Raw genomic sequence first — 19594 nt, forward strand, 5'->3', positions numbered from 1 at the left:
AGTTATCTAGACAGGGGCAAACCTGGACTTCTCAATTCATCAGGTAAAGTACCACTGTCACAAGGCGTTTGATAAATACCCTGGGCACTATGGATAGACCACGTAGCAGGATTCTGTACTAGTAGCACGAATTGCCCACCTGGAACCTTAGTTATTTCCTGTGGTCAGGTGGATTGCTATATGAAAGTCAGTATTCAGGAGGTCAAGAGCTGTGTACAAGTCCTGTGGATCAAGAGAGGAAATTATAGAGGCCAGGGTAACCATCCTGAGCTTGAATCTGAATGAAGGTGTTCAGCATTCTCAAGTCCAGAATAGGGCAACATCCCCCTTTTTTCCTTAGATAAAGTAATGGGAATAAAAATTCTTCCCCTTGTACTCTTCAGCTACTACTTCTACTGCTCAGAGATTTAGAAGTGACTGCACTTCTTGATGCAGCATACTGTCTGAGAGGGATCCCTGACAAGGGAGAAGGAAGGTGGGTGAGTGATGGGGAGAGTCTGGAATTAGATGGCATATCTCATCTCTATGATTTCTAGGACCCAGCGGTCCATAATGATGGTGTTCCAGACCCCATGAAAACAAAGCAAATAGTTCCTTAACTGTAAGGACATAAAAGAAAGATCCAGCAGGGGTTGTATGTCGCTCTTGACCAAGGAGACAAATTTGCTGCCTCGAAGTTGCTGCAGGATGGGAAGATGATGCAGTCAAAACAGATGATTTCCTCCTTTGAAACAGCTGATGCAGATGGTCTGAGCTGTGCAAAGTAGGGTTGCCTGGAGTATGGCTGAGGCCTGATTTGCTTCCTTTTTGAAGCAAGTATTCCAGAGACCTGAGGGTTACTCTAGAGTCTTTTAGAGGATGATCAGTCCTTGGGTTAAGAAGGTGCATCCACCACACAGCAGATCTTCTACTGTTTGCACCTCTTTTGGGATGCCAGATTGGAACCAAGAGGACCCTTCTCATGGCAACTGAGGTGGCCATAGATCTGGGGGCTGTGTGGGATGCTTGAAGATCAGTACGTATCAGAAGCTGCGCCACCAAGATTTTAATTCCTCTGAGGTCAAGAGGGATCATGTCAGAAAATTGGGAGATAAGAGTCCCAATTTAATTAGCCACTTCATCAGTAAACTGGCAATCTTCATCTGCAGGCTGGTTGATGAGTAATTTTTGCATCTGAATAAATCTAATGTTTTGGGATCCTTGTCTCAGGTTGTTGATTTCGGCAGACCTTGATGCTTTGTCCTCTTATGGACTTGCTGCTCCAATCAGTGAGCCAGACACCGAGTACAGAATTGCTCAAAGGCTGTTAGGAGCACCCGGCAACACCAATTTGCCTGTTTGGTGTTGGCACCAAGGAAGCAGGCATTTGCCAAAGCAGCTTGGCTGGCTCCAAAAAGCCCTCACTGATGGGCACTACAAGGTGCCCTGGCATGGAGGTATGTAAAATATCCAGGAGCTTCCAAGACTTGTCCTGGACAACTTCCACTGGAATCTCCACCATCCTGAAAGGTCTTATTGATGAATACTGGATGTTGAAGGCAGCACAGCCTCATCAGGAGGTGGAAATGATTGGTCTGATCATCAGTTTGGAAGTCCTCCCCAGAGCCCTGCTCCTGCTATTAAGCTCCCCAGTGAATGGTGGAGAGGGAAACCTAGCCCTACACTGGGCTGTAGAAGCTGGCTTCCTGGCAGGTTGTAATCCCCATGGTGTCCAGTATGGCCAAAGTTGTTGGGTAAGGATACAGTCCAGGGGACCATGGCCGTTAGTACCAAGTAGTAGTATCTCCTAGAATTCTTAAGCCTTGGATAATAGCAGTGTGCTCAAGAACCCCTTTTTGATGTGTCAGGGTCAAAGAACCTAGACCCCAGGGAATGAGATGACACCATCTCCCAGGAAGGAGATGGAAACACCTCCCTGCTATTGTCTGAACCAAAAGAGGAGCAATTCTAGTTGGGGTTTTAAGCAAATCCTCAGTATGCTGTCTACTTGGTACCGCAGGTGTGCTCAGTACCCAAGTAGCAGCAGTTGGTAACACAGATGAAAGTTTAACCACTGACAACAGCAGTAATTCTGGTTCTACAGAAAGAGTTAACACTGTGAAGAATTCAATACCAAGACTGTCGGCGCTTGCAGGAGTCCGTACCACAGTGGTCCTACTGAAATTCAGGGATGGTCTAGACAGTATTTGGTCCTGTCATGAGGGCAGGGGACTGGACTCGATGACCTCGCAAGGTCCCTTCCAGTCCTAGAATCTATGAAAATATTGGTACTGGGGCCTCCATGCTATCAATACAAGGTGATATATGGTGTTCTAAGAGAGCCAGTACGGGGGCATGGTGACCTGAGGAACCCCTTCCTGGGCCTTGAACTACCTAGGTCAATGGAAGATTCTTCTGTCAACCTAACACTGCCTACACCAGGGGCTAGGTGGTCTTATCTAAGTCTCTCAGGGGTTTGGATTTTTCATACCCGAGAGATGTACCTATGCCCATGTAACTTTTCAGTACAGACCAGCCAATAAGCTTGTTACAAATGGACTAGCAAGCAAATTGTACAACAGGTGTGAATTATTGATTTAAGGATATTTACTTGGTATATTTTGACATATGATGTTGATAATTTGTGTTTTAACAGTTTATAAAGCTTTAACTTTTTGAATCCCAATGTTAGTTTCAGCTGGTTTTCAGTTTGCATAGTCTGGTGGGGGTAGTGTCTTGTGAGAGAATCAGAGCCATTGATCACAGATCAATCTTAATGGGGGGCTTCCCTAATCAGCAGGCCTATAAAGGCTGCCAGCCAACTAGCCAGAGGCACAGGAGCCAGCAAATCAGAGCTGAAAACAGGGCAGTTTGGGAGAGGATGCCCGTGTGTGTCTTCCCCCACTGATATTTCTTGACAGGAGCTTAGGAGGGGAGACTAGGACATCTACAGAAACAGCAGTGATAGTAACCTGAATAATGGGAGAGACAACAAAGATAAATGAATGAGGAAGCTGCGGCATGTACATTATTCTGGAGCGGGTACCTGAAAGGTGCTCCATTTGTATGAAGTGCTGCCTGACAGATCTGACAGAAGAGAAGATTCAAGGTTTGGAGCTACAGCTAGAAATGATGACTGAATTTTGAAAGGGATTTGAACGGATGATGGAGGGAAGGAGAGAGGAGGCTGAAGGGAAACCTCAAGACTTGCAGATGCAAGCTGGACCAGAGAACTGTGAGAGTAGACTGCTAGATGAGGAAAGTGGCCAGTGGAAGCATGTGACTACAAGAATGAGGCAGAGGCAAAGATCGGCTGGCAAAAGAGAAATAGAACTGAGGAACAGGTTCGTTAAGTTGGAAAGTGAATGGGAGAGGCAGGCAGTAACAGAAAATGGGACAGCAAGGAACAAGAGAAGAGTGGCTAGTCCTACAAGAAAAGGGGCTGAGATAATGGACATAGCCAGAGTTTGGAGCCACAGGAGGATAGAGAATGACTCACAGAAGACTGCAAGTGAGAACAGACGACAAGATGACTTGCAGCTAGAAAGAACAGAAGGGGGAAGGCCAGAGAATTGCACCGAAACCAGGAACCGACAGGCCTACATGACTGGGGATTCCCTGTTAAGAAGAACAGACAGGCCTGTCACCAGTGCTGATCTGGATAACAGAAGGGTGTGCTGTCTGCCAGGAGCGAAGACACAGGATGTGGACCTGAGGGTGTAATACAATCCTAATAGAAACAGGAAAGAATCCACTGATTGTCCTTCACATGGGGACAATTTATACTGCTGGATTCTCACTGGGGTGCATCAAGGAACACTGCCAGGCTGGAGAAGACGCTTAAAGAAATGGAGGCTCAGGTGATCTTGAGTGGGATTATATCTGTCCCTAGAGGACGAGAGTGAAAGTGAGACAAGACGATGATAAATAGATGGCTCAGGCAATGATGCTACAAGGAGGGCTTTGGAATGTTCGACCACTGGGAGGCATTCACGGACAGAGGACTGTTCTCATGGGATGGACTCCACATGAGAAGGGAGGGAAATAGCCTTCTGGATGGAGATTGGAACAACTGATTAAAAAAGCTTTAAACCAGAAATTCAGGGGAGAAGGTTGGGAGAGACCCATGTAATCTCCATGACTGATTTTAAGGAGGAGGAAATCCAGTAAAAAACGATACTGCAATGGAGAAAGAAACAATAGAGGGTAGGAAAGCGGACAAGATGATGGAAGAGAGTGTCAATATCAATTACATTAACAGTCAGATAGGTGATACTGGCAGTAGAATGACTGTATCCAATTGGGTGAGGAATCTGGGCGAAGCCAAGCAGAAACAACTAAAGTCAGCATGTCTGTATGCCAATGCAAGAAGCCTGCATAACAAAATGGAGGAACTAGAACTACTCGTGTGAGAAGTAAAACTAGATATTATAGGGATAACAGAAACATGGAGCCTGCATCCCAAATGGGGAATAAATTCATAGGGAAGGGCTGTAGACCAAACTGGATGAACAAGCATCTCAAACAGGTTATTAAAAGAAAGCAGAAAGCCTACAAGGAATGGAAGAAGATGGATCAGCAAGGAGGCCATGGAGAGGCCCTGCTCAAGCAGAGATAGGACTGTGAAGCTCTCCGAGCAAAGAGGCCTGAGAGAAAACCCTTAGAAATCAGGACAGTGACTGAGAAACTGTCCAGACAAGGAGGACTGGGAGAGACCCTGCTCAAACAGGGAATAGGCAGAGATCCCAGAAGGTGATGGGACCAAGTGGGATTGAACACAGGGAATGCAGCAGCAGCAGCAACTATTAAAGGGAAGCAGTACGTAACTGCGGTTTATACAGTCCCTGGGTTGGGACCCGGAGTAGTGGCGGGCCAGGGTCCCCCCAAGGGCTGCTGAGGAAGTGGCCTAAGCCCCAAGAAGGGGATAAGACTGTGTACTAAAAATCCAACAAAGGGGCTAGAATTTAAACAGTCCCTAAGACAGGGTTGAAGACCCCAGAGAAGGCCAACCATTTGTTGGACTTTGTTACCACAGAAGGGGTTCATTCATGCGTTTTGACTCTGTGAAACTTGGCCAGAGAGCTGAGCCACCAAAGACCTGCCTGACGAGGTTAACAGCCAACAGGGGCAGCTGGGAGCAGAGAAAGGAGAGTGCAGGATAGCACCCAGCTGACAGGAGGAGGCACTCACAAGAAGTGAGTGCACTATGTCACAAGAGGGAAGTGTTATTACCTTTATACAAGGCACCGGTGAGATCTCATCTGGAATACTGTGTGCAACCATGTTTAAGAAAGATGAATTCAAACTGAGACAGGTGCAGAGAAGGACTACTAGGATGAGAGGAATGGAGTACCTACCTTACGAGAGCCGCTTGGCTTGTTTAGCCTAACAAAATGAAGGCTCAGAGGAGATACAATTGCACTCTAAATTAGGGCTGTCAAACGATTAAAAATAATTATCACAATTAATTGTGAGATTACAAAAATAGTCATAATCAATCACAATTTTAATTGCACTCTTAAACAATAATAGAATACCAATTTAAATTCAGCATGGAAGCATGTCCTCTGGAATTGTAGTCGAAGCATGAAGGGGTATGTGAACGTTTAATATACCTGGCACCATAGGCGCCAACTTCCCCTCTGCCCGGTGGGTGCTCGACCCTCTCCCCCACCCCTGGCCCCGCCCCCATTCCACCCTTCCCCAAAGTCCCTGCCCCACCCCGCCTTTGCCCATCCCAGCCCCACCACCTTCCCCCGAGTCCCCACCCCTGCTCTGCCTCTTCCAATGGAGGCCTCCGCTGAGCGTGCCGTGTCCCAGCTCCTCCCTCTCCCTCCTGGAAAGTCCTAAACACCGCCAAACAGCTGTTAGGCGGCGGAGGGTGAGGGTGGGAAGTGCTGGGGGGAAGGAGGCGGCGAGGAGGGGGGAGCTTGGCTGCCAGTGCATACGTAAATACCTTGCAACACTGGCTACAACAGTGCCATGCAAATGCCTGTTCTCACTTTCAGGTGACTTTGTAATTAAGAGGCGGACCGCATTATCTCCCGTAAATGTAAACAAACTTGTCTGTCTTAGCAATTGGCTGAACAAGAAGTAGGACTGAATGGACTTGTAGGCTCTAAAGTTTTACATTTTTTTTTTTTTTTAAACATAGCACTCAAAAACAACACAAATTCTACATTTGTAAGTTACACTTTCATGATAAAGAGACTGCACTACAGTACTTAAATGAGGTGAAGTGAAAAATATTCTTGTTTTATTTGCACTGTAAAAAGATACTTGTAATCAAAAAATATAAAGTGAGCACTGTACAATTTGTATTGTGTTGTAATTGAAATCAATATATTTTGAAATGTAGAACATCCAAAAATATTTCTAATAAATTAAAATTGGTATTCTATTCTTAGCGGTTCAATTAAAACTGCGATTAGTCGTGACTTCTTTTTTAATCTAGTTAATTTGTTTTGTGTTAATCGCTTACGTTAACCGCGATTAATCGACAGCCCTACTATAAATAGGGAGGGAGAGGAGAGGAGCTATTTAAATTAAGGGCCAATGCTGGCACAAGAACAAATGGATATAAACTGACCAGCAAATGTAGGCTTGGATTTAGACAAAGGTTTCTAACAACCAGAGGAGTGAAGTTCTAGAACAGCTTTCCAAGGAGAGTATTGGGAGCAAAAACCTAATTGGCTTCAAGGCTGAGCTTGATAAGTTTATGGAGGGGATGGGTATGATGAGGCTGCCTTCAATGGCATACGCCCCATCTGTGACTACTATCAAATATCTCCAAAGACCAGAGATGGGACACTAGATGGAGAGGCCTCTGAGTTACTACAAAGACTTCTCCTTCAGGTGTCCAGTGGGTGGGTCTTGCCCACATGCTCCAGGCCTAAATGATCACCATATTTGGGGTCAGGAAGGAATTTTTCTTCAGGCCAGGCTGGAAGAAACCCTGCAGGTTTCTCACCTTCCTTTGCAACATGGGGCACAGGTCACTTGCTGGCCTGAATTAGAGTAAATGGTGGATTCTCTGTAACTTGATGTCTTTAAATCAAGATCTGAGGACTTCAGTAACTCACCCAGAGGTTATAGGCCTATATCACGAGTGGGTGGGTGAGGTTCTGTAGTCTGCAATGTGCAGGAGATCAGACAGATAGATCATCACGATGGTCCCTACTGGCCCTAAAGTCTACGAGTCTACTGTCAGTAAATGTCTGATACACACCACCCCCCATAATTGTGAACTGTGAAATTTTAAAGATAAAAATCTATCTGTCCAAATTAAAAAAAAAAAAAAAAATCAAATTCTGCCTAGCCTACTTATAAACAGATACCCCATGTAAGCTGGCACGAACATGTCACCATCAGTGAAAGCTTACCTGTTAGCTTAGTGTAAGCTTCCATATCCTCCATTGCTGTAGAAATCTTGTAGTGTTTTCCACCAGTGCCCTCTATTTTAATATAGGGATCTGCTTTTAGGAAGGCATCTGTAATCCTATTTTGAGACATAGGATATGGATTTAGTGTTTTTAAAAGAGAAAATGAAAAGCCACAAAGTTTACAAATAAAGGACCATTAGCTAATAAGCATTCCAAGCATGAAGCCAGAAGAAGTCAGTTATACTGTAACATTTCACGTCTCCCATTGCCTAAACCGGGCTCGTAACTGGGTGAGTCAATGCAGAAGCTGAAGCAACCAGACAGTAAATAACTGACCTTTCGACTAGTTAATAGAGTGCTTTCACTTAAAACCCTCATAATTCTGATGAACTAGAAATCTGCCATTATGCAGTGCTTCCGACTGCATGTTTGACATTACTGTTTGGTTGACTGTAGGAGTATGGAAGTCAGTGGCCGACACTCGGACTGTTATAATGTAGAAGTACTGCACAGCAGAACACACTTGGTGGTGACTAAATAGCTCCATGAATTAATAACTAAGTTGGATGAATGTTTGTAAAGCATTTTTTGAGGTAAGCTGCCAGGTAAGTTCTAAGTATTAGTGCATCAGTCTGTCAGAGCTATTCACCCACTGCACGTGGCAAAAAATTATTTAAAAATACAGTTTTTCTAAAATAGTCAGGCTCTTCCTAAATTTTAACAGTTTAAAGACATCCAGTGTCTATGGACAAAAAGACAGTATGAAAAGGACATCTGCTCTATTACTGAGCTTGATCAATCTGCTGTCAACTGGTTCTCAGTGTGGTAGGGGAGAGTTCTTATTTCCTTCATTTTTTTTTTATTTATATGTATGAACAAAAGCACAACCACCACCATACTGCAGAACTTTAAATGCTTATTTTAAAATTAAGTCTTGAGTATGGAAATCAGCTGGATTTTACACCACTTTATACCTTATTGATTATTTACATATTCCAAAATGGATTTAACATAACATTTTAAGACTAGTAAAGTTCAGAGGAGTGAAGCTATTTCTAGTAGTTGGAAATCTATTGGGTTCAGATTGTCTATTTAAAAAAAAAAAAAAAAAAAAAAAAATCAATCTAGAACCAAAAAAGGCAGAAGGCTATATAAGCCAAATTTCCTTGGTGTGATGAATGACCAAGGCATGCTCACAGATTAGGGTACAGATAGGGTCCTGTAAAACTGCATATACAAAACTTCATTTGTGCCTTTTACAGAGGCACAAAGACGTGCTTGGTTTCACAGAAATCCTAACTCAACAGGTTTTCATTCATCTCAGCAACTCACCATGAATAAAGCTAAGATTTTCTCCCAGACATTTTTAGTAAAAGTCATGGACAGATCACGGGCAATAAAAAAAAAATTCATGGAAGCCCTTGGCCTGTCCCCGACTTTTACTAAAAATATCCATGACAAAAAGGGGAGCTGTAGAGTCCCCATACCGCCCACAGCGGCTGGGCAGCTGCGGGGACCCCGGCTCAGAGCTCAGGTCCCCCTGCCACCATCGACAGCTCAGAGCTCCATGGTCCCCCTGCCACCATTGGCGGCTCAGAGCTCCTGGGGGCCCCCCACCACCCATGGTACCCAGCAGCTCCCAGCCACCACAGACTGAAAATCATAGCCTTAACCATGAACAATCAAAATACACAATGGACACTTACATTGTTTCAATGATGTTGCCAACCTTGTGCTGGTAAGCTCTGCGGTGCAAACAATTCCGTGTATGGAACATGTCATACAGATTTCCAACCTCCTGCAACGAAAGATGAAGTTACCTTTCATTTGTATATTGACTCAAGTCAACTGGATACTGCACTGAGGATTCAAAGAAAGTAACTGTCACGGTTCAGTTTCCACTGTACAACGGAATGGGTGATTTTCACCATTCTGAAGTCAGGAGCAGCTTCTACACCTGGATTTGTAATAATGTGAGTACAGTCCCAATTTTACTATGCTTTTTCCACTCTAGCTTCTGTAGTTGCAATTAAAGAGATTGTAAGGTGACTGATCAACAAAGAGGATACATTTTGAAAATAATTTTGAAGGTATCAAATACTACATTGTAAACAATGCAACAGAAAAGTGTTGAACGTTGTATTTGACAGATTTATGCCTGAGGCTTTACAAAGTGATCAGCACCATAATCAATGGACAGTATGAACATGCAATAAGTGTGAAATCTCCCTGCTGGAAGTAGTTCATTGTAAGCAATGATGTCTAAGCCCTACTTTTAACACTCTAGTATCTTCAAGAAACTGTTTCATGTTTACAAAGCAGACAGTAAATTTTTCTGATGTTAGATCCAGAATGAAGTGTAATCAATGGTTACACTCCTGGACATTTGGCTGCTGCACTATTAAACCTACAAATGATTTGACTTTTCAGCCAGATGGTTACTGCCAGCAATAAGATCAGAAATACCATCTGTGATTATTTTTTTATAGCTACCCTTCTAGAAGTATGCAAACAGTAAAGAAAATAACCTCTCAACTAAAGGAGATTAATTTATTATTCAAACTGACTTAATAGCTCTGAACACTCTTCTGCATTCCTTGGCTACCACTCTAGTATGGAGAGGCACGCTGCAATATCTGATGGTATACACACATACATGTTATAATACAATATACGTACACACAAACCTCATACATGGAGGAAACAGCCATGTGGTAATTTGCAGAGGCACATGATAAAGTTATCCACATACCTATAAGTGCATCAGCTTCCCACTACCCATCTCGCTGGGATTTATTGTCGTCTCAGAAGTCCCACTAGATTCTACTCGGTCCTGTGAGCAGACACCCAGGCCTTGCAGGTTCTATGTTGCATAAGTAAGGCCCTACCAAATTCATGGTCAATTTCATGGTCATAAGATTTTAAAAATCTGACATTTCATGATTTCAGCTATTTAAATCTGAAATTTCACGGTGGTATAATTGTAGGGGCCCTGACCCAAAAAGGAACTGTTGGGAGGTTGCAAGGTTATTGTGGGGGGGATTGCAGTACTGCTACCCTTACTTCTGCGCAGCTGCTGGCAGCAGCGGTGCCTTCAGAGCTGGGCAGCTGGAGAGTGGCGGTGGCTGGCCGGCTGCCACCAGCAGCAGCGCAGAAGTAAGGATGGCATGGTATGGTATTGCCATCCTTACTTCTGCGCTGTTGCTGGTGGCGGCTCTGCCTTCAGACCTGGGCTCCCGGGCAACAGCCACCAGTCTCCAACCACCTAGCTCTGAAGGCAGTGCAGAAGTAAGGGTGGCAATACTGCAACCCCCCTAAAATAACCTTGTGACCCCCCTGCAACTCCCTTTTGGGTCAGGACCCCTAATTTGAGAAACGCTGGTCTTCCCCATGAAATCTGTATAGTATAGGGTAAAAGCACACAGAAGACCAGATTTCACAGTCCATGACGCGTTTTTCATGGCCATGAATTGGTAGGGCCCTATGCATAAGTAACTGGAGAAGTGAGGGAAGTAATTTTTGTGCTTTTAAAATGTTTTATCTATTTTTGAGGTTATGGTTTTATTAGGTGTAACTTTGTTTCTGTTCTATAAAGTTTTCAACAAAAAGGATCAACACTGTAGAATAAGACGGTTACTCACCTTTGTAACTGTTCTTTGAGATGTGTTGCTCATATCCATTCCAATTAGGTGTGTGCGCGCCGCGTGCACGATCGTCGGAAGATTTTTAGCCTAGCAACTCTCGGTGGGTCGGCTGAGGGGCCCCCTGGAGTGGCGCCCTCATGGTGCCAGATATATGCCCCTGCCGACCCAGCGCCCCCTCAGTTCCTTCTTGCCGGCTACTCTGACAGTGGGGAAGGAGGGCGGGTTTGGAATGGATATGAGCAACACATCTTGAAGAACAACAGTTACAAAGGTGAGTACCGTCTTTTCTTCTTCGAGTGCTTGCTCATATCGATTCCAATTAGGTGACTCCCAAGCCTTACCTAGGCAGTGGGGTCGGAGTTAGATGTTGCGGAGTGAAGGACCGCTGAACCAAATGCCGCACCCTCCCTGGACTGCTGCACTATGGCATAGTGGGAAGCAAAAGTGTGCACGGATGACCAAGTCGCTGCCCTACAGATCTCCTGTATGGGCACATAAGCCAGAAAGGCAGAGGACGAAGCTTGAGCCCGAGTGGAATAGGCAGTGAGTCGTGGAGCTGGGACACCAGCCAAGTCGTAACATGCACAGATGCATGATGTAATCCAAGATGAGATTCGCTGCGAAGAGACCGGAAGGCCTTTCATCCGGTCTGCCACCGCTACGACCAGTTGGGACGTCTTTCTGAACGGCTTCGTACGTTCGATGTAAAAGGCAAGAGCCCTGCGAACGTCTACGGAATGTAGCTGTTGTTCCCTTCGCGAAGCATGCGGCTTCGGGAAGAAGACCGGGAGGAAGATGTCTTGGTTGACATGGAAGGCAGACACCACCTTAGGGAGGAAGGCAGGGTGTGGTCGCAGCTGTACCTTGTCCTTATGGAACACCGTATACGGTGGATCCGATGTGAGGGCACTAAGTTCTGAGACTAGTCTCGTTGATGTGATAGCGATGAGGAAAGCTGTTTTCCAGGACAGGTACAGAAGCGAGCAGGTGGCCATCAGCTAGAAGGGGGCACCCATGAGTCTAGATGGGACCAGATTGAGGTCCCACGTAGGGGCCGGCTGACGAATTGGTGGGTACAGGCATTCTAAGCCCTTGAGGAACCTGCTTACCATGGGACTAGAGAAGACTGAGCTCCCGTTCTCGCCCGGGTGGAAGGCTGAAATCGCTGCAAGGTGGACTCTGATAGATGAGACAGCTAGGCCTTGCTGTTTCAAGGACCAGAGATAGTCTAGGATGGTAGGTACTGGCGCCCCCATAGGGACAGTGTTGTTTAGGGCACACCAGCAGGAGAAGCGCTTCCATTTTTTGGCCAGGTATGTGGACCTAGTGGAGGGCTTTCTGCTCCCCAAGAGCACTTGCTGCACCGAAGTGGAGCAACACAGCTCGGATTGAGTCAGCCATGCAGCATCCAAGCAGTCAGGTGGAGGGACTGCAGGTCCGGATGACATAACCTGCCGTGTTCCTGAGTAATCAGGTCCGGCCACAATGGTAGAGTGATTGGTTTGGTCACCGACAGATCGAGGAGTGTGGTGTACCAGTGTTGTCTGGGCCACGCTGGAGCAATCAAGATTAAGCGGGCCTTGTCTCTGCGTAACTTCAGAAGGACCTTGTGGACCAACGGAAACGGAGGGAAGGCATAGAACAGGTGGTCTTTCCACGGTATCAGGAAGGCGTCCGACAGGGAGCCCGGGGAACGTCCCTGGAGAGAGCAGAACACCTGGCACTTCCGATTCTCGCGAGAGGCGAAAAGGTCTATGTGGGGAAATCCCCACCTCCGGAAAACAGAATGAATAACATCCGGACGTATCAACCACTCGTGAGCCAGGAAGGACCTGCTGAGGCGATCTGCTAAGGTGTTCTGGACTCCTGGGAGAAAAGACGCCACCAGGTCGATTGAGTGGGCTATGCAGAATTCCCAGAGATGTATGGCTTCCTGACAGAGGAGGGACGACCGCGCTCCGCCTTGCTTGTTGATGTAAAACATGGCCATTGTGTTGTCTGTGAAGATTCGCGGAATACCTGACACGCCAGACGTACTGCTCTCAGTTCCCTGACATTGATGTGCAGGGTTATTTCTTGTGCGGACCAAAGGCCTTGTGTGCGAAGGTCCGCGAGGTGAGCGCCCCAGCCCAGAGATGACGCGTCCGTGGTGAGGGCTAGAGAGGGCTGTGGAGCATGAAATGGCATCCCCCCGCAAACAAGGCTGGGGTTTAGCCATCAACCCAGAGAGGATAAGACCTCCAACGGCACCGTGAGTACTGTGTCCAAACTGTCCCGGCCTGGACGGTACACTGACGAGAGCCAGGTCTGAAGCGGGCAGAGGCGTAGTCTGGCATGTCTGGTCACGAAGGTGCACGAGGCCACGTGGCCCAGAAGACCGAGACACGTGCGTGCTGTCGAGGTCGGGAAGCTTTAGAGGCCATGGATAATGGTCATCATGGACTGGAAGTGGGCCTGCGGTAGGCATGCCCTGGCGAGATTTGAGTCCAGGACTGCCCCAATGAAGTCTATTCTTTGGGTTGGCTCCAAAGTGGACTTTTCGGCATTGAGCAGCAGGCCCAGTTGCCTGAAGCAGGTCATAACGAACCGAACATGAGACCGCACCTGTAGCTGTGACCAACCCCGAATGAGCCAGTCGTCGAGGTACGGAAACACTTGGATCTGATGTCTGTGGAGCCAGGCCGCTACGACAGCCATACATTTTGTGAAGACCCTTGGTGCTGTGGACAGGCCGAAGGGGAGGACCGTAAATTGGAAATGCTGCTGTCCGACCAAAAAGCGAAGGAACCGCCTGTATGGTGGGTAAATCGCTATATGGAAGTACGCGTCCTTCATGTCGAGGGCAGCGTACCAGTCTCCAGGAAAGGGATAATGGTTCCCAGGGTAATCATGCGGAACTTCAACTTTAGCATGAATTTGTTGAGTCCGCGTAGGTCCAGGATGGGCCAAAGTCCCCCCTTTGCCTTGGGGATTAGGAAGTAGCGGGAGTAAAAACCCCTGCCCCTCAAGTCCTTCGGTACCTCTTCCACCGCTCCAACAGACCGGAACGCTTGTAACTCCTGTAAGAGGAGATGTTCATGAGAAGGGTCCCTGAAGAGGGAGGGTGGGAAGTGGGCGAAACAAACTGAAGATGGTATCCAGTTTCTACCGTGCGTAGGACCCAGTGGTCTGACATTATGCGGGACCACGCAGGGAGGGAACAGGAGAGGCGGTTGGAGAAAGGTAGGGAAGGATCCTGGGAGGAGACTGGTGCTCCGTCCTCGAGCGCAGCTTCAAAAGTTTTGTCTGGGCCCCGCTGATGGCCTATGGGGGCCCTGGTTCTGGCCTGCTTGCGAACCAGATTGTCACGACCACGCCTTCTAGAGAAGTCTTGCCGCGGTCGAGGGTTAGAGTAAGTGTGCTGCGGCTGGGGCCGGAAGGGCCTGCGTTGCGTCACTGGGGTATGCATGCCCAATGAGTGCATGGTGGCCCGGTTATCCTTCAGACTTTGCAGTATGGGATCAGTTTTATCTGAAAAGAGACCTTGGCTCTCAAAGGGCAGGTCCTGTATAGTCGGCTGCAGTTCCGGTGGAAGGCCGGACACTTGTAGCCATGAAATGCGGCGCATAGCTACTCCCGAGGCTAGGGTTCTAGCTGCCAAGTCAGCTGCGTCTAAAGACGCCTGCAGGGATGTCCTTGCCCCCTTCTTGCCCTCTTCCAGCAAGGCCTCAAACTCTTCCCTGGACTCCTGGGGAACCAACTCCTTGAACTTCCCCATCGAGTTCCAGGTGTTCTAGTTATAACGGCTCAGGAGGGCCTGCTGGTTAGCTACCCTGAGCTGTAGGCCACCAGTTGAATAAATCTTGCGCCCAAACAGATACAGGCGCCTAGCGTCCTTGGACTTAGGGGCGGGCGCTTGTTGGCCATGCCTCTCCCTCTCGTTTACAGACAATGAGGGAGCAAGGTTGGGGGGTGCACATACAAATACTGAATCTTTAGAGGGCACCATGTATTTCCTCTCCACCCCTCTGGCTGTGGGAGGGATGGACGCCGGGGACTGCCAGATAGTATTGGCATTAGCCTGAATGGTCCTAATGAAGGGTAAAGCTACCCGCGTGGGGGCATCGGCCGACAAAATGTCCACCACAGGGTCCTCAACTTCCGTCACCTCCTCCACCTGCAGGTTCATGTTCTGTGCTACCCTACGCAGCAGGTCCTGGTGCACACGAAGATCTATAGGTGGAGGGCCAGAGAAGGACGTGCCTGCCACGGCTTCGTCAGGCGACGAAGACAATCCCTGGACTAGTGGGTTGTGGAGAAGGTCAGGTTGAGGAGGGTCCGGTTGCCCTAGGTCCACGTCAGTAGGGACATCAGCCTGTTCAGGCGGCAGGGCAGTCACTTCCGAAGCTATCGGGGGAGGACGGCTAACAGTGGCCTCAGGTACTCTAGGCTCCGAATGAGCCAAGCGAGAAGCGCCTGAGGGGACACCTTGGGCTTGGTGGTATGCCCAAGGGGTCCAGAATGACCATTGTGGGGGACCGTGGTCGGGATCCAGTCCTTCATCTGGCCCCTGGCTAGCGCCATCCGCGTCCTGGCCCTGGACGTTATAGCTACTCGCCACTTGGGATGACGTCAAATTAGGACGAGAAGGCCAAGGCGGTGCCGAACGCGCTTGCTGCGTTGTACCGTCACGGTCTACCGGTGCACGCCTGGGAGCTGGGGACCGGTGCCGGGGCCCCGAGCTGTACCGTGATTGGGACCGGGACTGACGGTCGTAACGGTGCCGGGAGGCCAATCTGGATCTGGACGAAGACCGACGGTGCGGGCGGTACCGCGATCTGCTACGCGATCTGTGCCAGGAGCAGGATTGGTACCGATCGTACCGGGAGGGGGACCTTCGGGAGGTGGAGCGGCGCCACGAGTGCGACCGGTGCCGAGATGGAGATCGGTGCCGGGACTGCGAGCGGTGCCGAGACCGGGACCATCTGCGGGACCAGGACTGGGATCGAGAGCGGTGCCGAGCTGTCTCGCTCTGCGATGGAGGTCGCATGAAGGCGGGCTTCCCTATGGATGGGACAGTCCGCACCGGCGGTGCAGGAGGCTGAGACGGTCCAGGTTCAGTCAGCGCAATCAGGTCTCAAGCGGTGGAGAAGATCTTCGGAGTGGATGGTAGGCCCAGCTCAACCACGGTGTGCCACCGGGGAGCGTATATGCACCGGACTCAACGGCGCTTGCGGCACCGGAATCGACAGTGCCGGAGTTAGCGCCTTCATGTTGTGATCCAGCAGGGTTGCTGTTCCCCGAGGCCACGGGCGGCGCTTGTAATTGGGAAGGAGCAGCAGGTGGTTTGTGCTGCTTCTTGGGCCGCGGAGACAGCGAGCGGTGCTGCGTCTGTACCGGTGCCGGAGACGTCTGGTGCCAAGGGACCTTGCTGGTGCTGGGTTGCCCCGGTGCCGGAGGCGAGCTTCGGAACGATGGCGCCTGGTCTGGGTGCGGTGCCGAGGGCACCGGGCTAAGTGCCGCTTCCATTAGGAGCTGTTTTAGACGGAAGTCCCGCTCCTTTTTTGTGCGAGGCTTGAAAGCCTTGCAAATGCAGCACTTGTCAGGCTGATGAGCTTCCCCCAGGCACTTCAAACAGGAGTCGTGGGGGTCTCCAATGGGCATCGGCTTGAGACAGGCCGAGCAAGGCTTGAAACCCGGAGACTTGGGCATGAGCCCTGTACCAGGGCGGAGGAACGGGGATAAACCCCGTTTCCTCAACTTATATACACTATATATACAAAACTTACTAAGAACTACTCTAAAACTGCTAAAACTGTTAAACTATACTAAAGAAATATCTATAACACAACGAGTAAGCTAGGGATGTGGAGGTCAGCTATGCCGCTCTCCACAGTTCCAACGACCGTCACGGGCGGTAAGAAGGAACTGAGGGGGCGCTGGGTTGGCAGGGGCATATATCCAGTGCCATGAGGGCGCCACTCCAGGGGGCGCCTCAGCCGACCCATCGAGAGTTGCGACGGTAAAAATCTTCTGACGATCGTGCACGCGGCGCGCACACACCTAATTGGAATCGATACGAGCAAGCACTCGAAGAAGAACTTATTCTTTTCTGCTCTGCTGCTTCCTCTAAATCAGGGGTGAGCAAACTACGGCCCGCAGGACCGTCCTGCCCGCCCCCCGAACTCCTGCCCCAGGGGGCTAGCTCCTGGCCCCTCCCCTGCTGTCCCCTCTCCCCCGCAGCCTCAGCTCCCTTGCTCCGCCGCCTGCGCAATGCTCTGGGCGGCAGGGCTGTGAGATCCTGGAGCAGTGCAGCTGCATGGCGGTGGTGGTGGTCGTGGTGGCAGCGGCATGGCCCAGCTCCAGCCAGGCAGCGCGACTGTAGCGCCGCCAACCACCGGTGCTCCAGGCAGCGCGATAAAGGGGCAGGGAGCGGGGGGGGGGGGCTGGATAGAGGGCAGGGGAGTTGGGGGCGGGGGTGTGGATGGTGGTCAGGGGGGAAACAGGGGGTTGAATGGTGGCAGGGGCCCTGGGGGGCAGTCAGGAAGGAGGGGGGGTTGGATGAGGTGGCAGGGGGCAGGGGTTCCAGGTGCAGTCAGGGGACAGGGAGAAGGGGTGGTTGGATGGGGCAGGGGTCCCGGGGCGGCCGTCAGGAATGAGAAGAGGGGTTGGATGGGGGTGTGTGGATGGGGCAGGGGTCCCAGAGGGGCCGTCAGGGAACAGGGAGGGTTGGATGGGGCAGGAGTCCCGGGGGGCGAGGGCGGGGCCAGGCCACAACCCTCTCCCCTAATAAGCCCTCCATACAATTTAAGAAACCCGACGCAGCCCTCAGGCCAAAAAGTTTGCCCGCCCCTGCTCTAAAAGATTTCTGAGGTTCTGGAGGCAGAAGGAATGAGTGTTTCATCTCCATATTATAGGCTACACATAAACGAGGTTTCTGTGTCAACCAGGAGATCAGAGCTCCATTACTTGCTCATCTTGCAGACTGCTCATCTAAAAGTCCACAATACTTCTGGAGCCACACTGACATGAGGAAGTTACTCACCTTGTGCAGGCAGTAACGGAGGTTCTTTGAGATGTGTCCCTCTGTGGGTGCTCCACTTTAGGTGTTGACGTGCCCCTGCACTCGTAGCTGGAGATTTAAGATAGCAGTGCCCAGTTGGGCCGCACATACGCAGACCCCGTCTCGCACTGCCTCAGGCTGTTAACTGATGCTGTGCAGCCAACCCTCCCCCATTTCCTTCTCTACTGCAGAGTCTGTATAGGAGAAAACTCGGAAGCAGAGGGGAGGAGGGAAGGTAGTGGAACACCTACAGGGACACACATCTCCAAGAACCTCCGTTACTGCACAAGGTGAGCAACTTCCTCTTCTTCTTCTTCTTCGAGTGCTGTCCCTGTGTGTGCTCCACTTTAGGTGACTTTAGAGCAGTGCCCTCTGGAGGAAGGAGGGGGCTTCGGAGTTGAAGTCGTAGCGGATGAGAGCACCGTGTGAGCAAACAGGGTGTCAGAAGATACGTGTTGTAGCAACGCGTAGTGTTGTGTAAAAGTGTGCAGTGAAGTCCAGGTTGCGGTTCTGCACATTTCCCCAATAGGGATGTTGTTGAGAAAGACTATCGATGTTGAGAGACTCCTAGTAGAACATGGGCAGATCCCTGTAGGGGGTTGTCGCTCGTACTGGAGATAGCAAAGTTTGATTCAGTCTGATATCCATTTGGACAGGCGTTGTTAAGAAATGGTGTGTCCTTTGGATCGATCAATCAGTGATAGAAAGAAATAGTTTTGGAGACTTGCGAAACAAGATTTTAAAAATTTAGGATGTGGTCTGACACACATTTTATCTTTAAAAAAAGATGGTATAGGGTGGGTCAGCCATGACAGCCGCTAGTTCTCCCACACGTCTGGCTGATGTAATGGCCACTAGAAACGCAACCTTCATAGACAGGTGTAATAAGGAGCTTATAGCTAAGGACTTGAAAGGGGGTCCGGTGAGGACGTGGAGGACCAGACTAAGGTCCCTTGGTGGGGCATGTTTTCTCATGTCTGGATGGGAGTTCAAGAGGCCCTTTAAGAAACGTTTGGTGATGGGGTGTGTGAAAATAGAGAATCCTTCAATTTTATGATGAAAAGCCGTAACGGCTGACAGGTGGACGCGGACTGAGGGTATAGAAATTCAGTTAGTTTGAATTCCAGTAGGTAGTCTAGAATAAGGGATAAAGAGGCCGACACAAGTTTACGTTGGCACCATGATTCAAAACGTTTCCACTTGTGTGTGCGCGCCGGGTAGTTTTCCTATGGCTGTTTAACAATAGGCTCTGTAATTCTGTAGAACGTCATTTCAGATCCCAAGAGCCATGGAGTAACCATGCTTTGAGTTGAAGTTTCTGGGGATCCAGATGTAGGATGCGGCCTGCGACAGGAGTCGAGGCAGAGGCAGGAGCTTGTGCGGTGGACAGACTGCCATGTGGAAACGGTATGGATACCACATTTGTTGTGTCTATGTGGGGGCTACTAGAATCACTCTGTCCCCGTCCTGTTTTATCTTGTAGAGTACTCGGGGTATGAGGAGGATGGGGGCATTCCACTTGATGAGGAAGGCATCGCCGAGAGAGT

The 19594-nt window shown here is 49.3% G+C and overlaps 1 protein-coding gene across 1 annotated transcript in view; it reads right to left on the minus strand.

Annotated features, from left to right (window-relative positions):
* Positions 1 to 19594, minus strand: part of SAMHD1 (SAM and HD domain containing deoxynucleoside triphosphate triphosphohydrolase 1) — an 82636-nt gene that overhangs the window by 20869 nt on the left and 42173 nt on the right. Inside the window, exons 10-11 of the mRNA XM_065414910.1 lie at positions 9068 to 9159; positions 7362 to 7477 (exon numbers count right to left, since the gene is read on the minus strand). Of these exons, the coding sequence (XP_065270982.1) occupies positions 7362 to 7477; positions 9068 to 9159 (208 nt within the window). The remainder of the gene's footprint in view (positions 1 to 7361; positions 7478 to 9067; positions 9160 to 19594) is intronic.

Source organism: Emys orbicularis, chromosome 12, assembly GCF_028017835.1.
Source record: "Emys orbicularis isolate rEmyOrb1 chromosome 12, rEmyOrb1.hap1, whole genome shotgun sequence".
Taxonomy (NCBI): Eukaryota; Metazoa; Chordata; order Testudines; family Emydidae; genus Emys; species Emys orbicularis.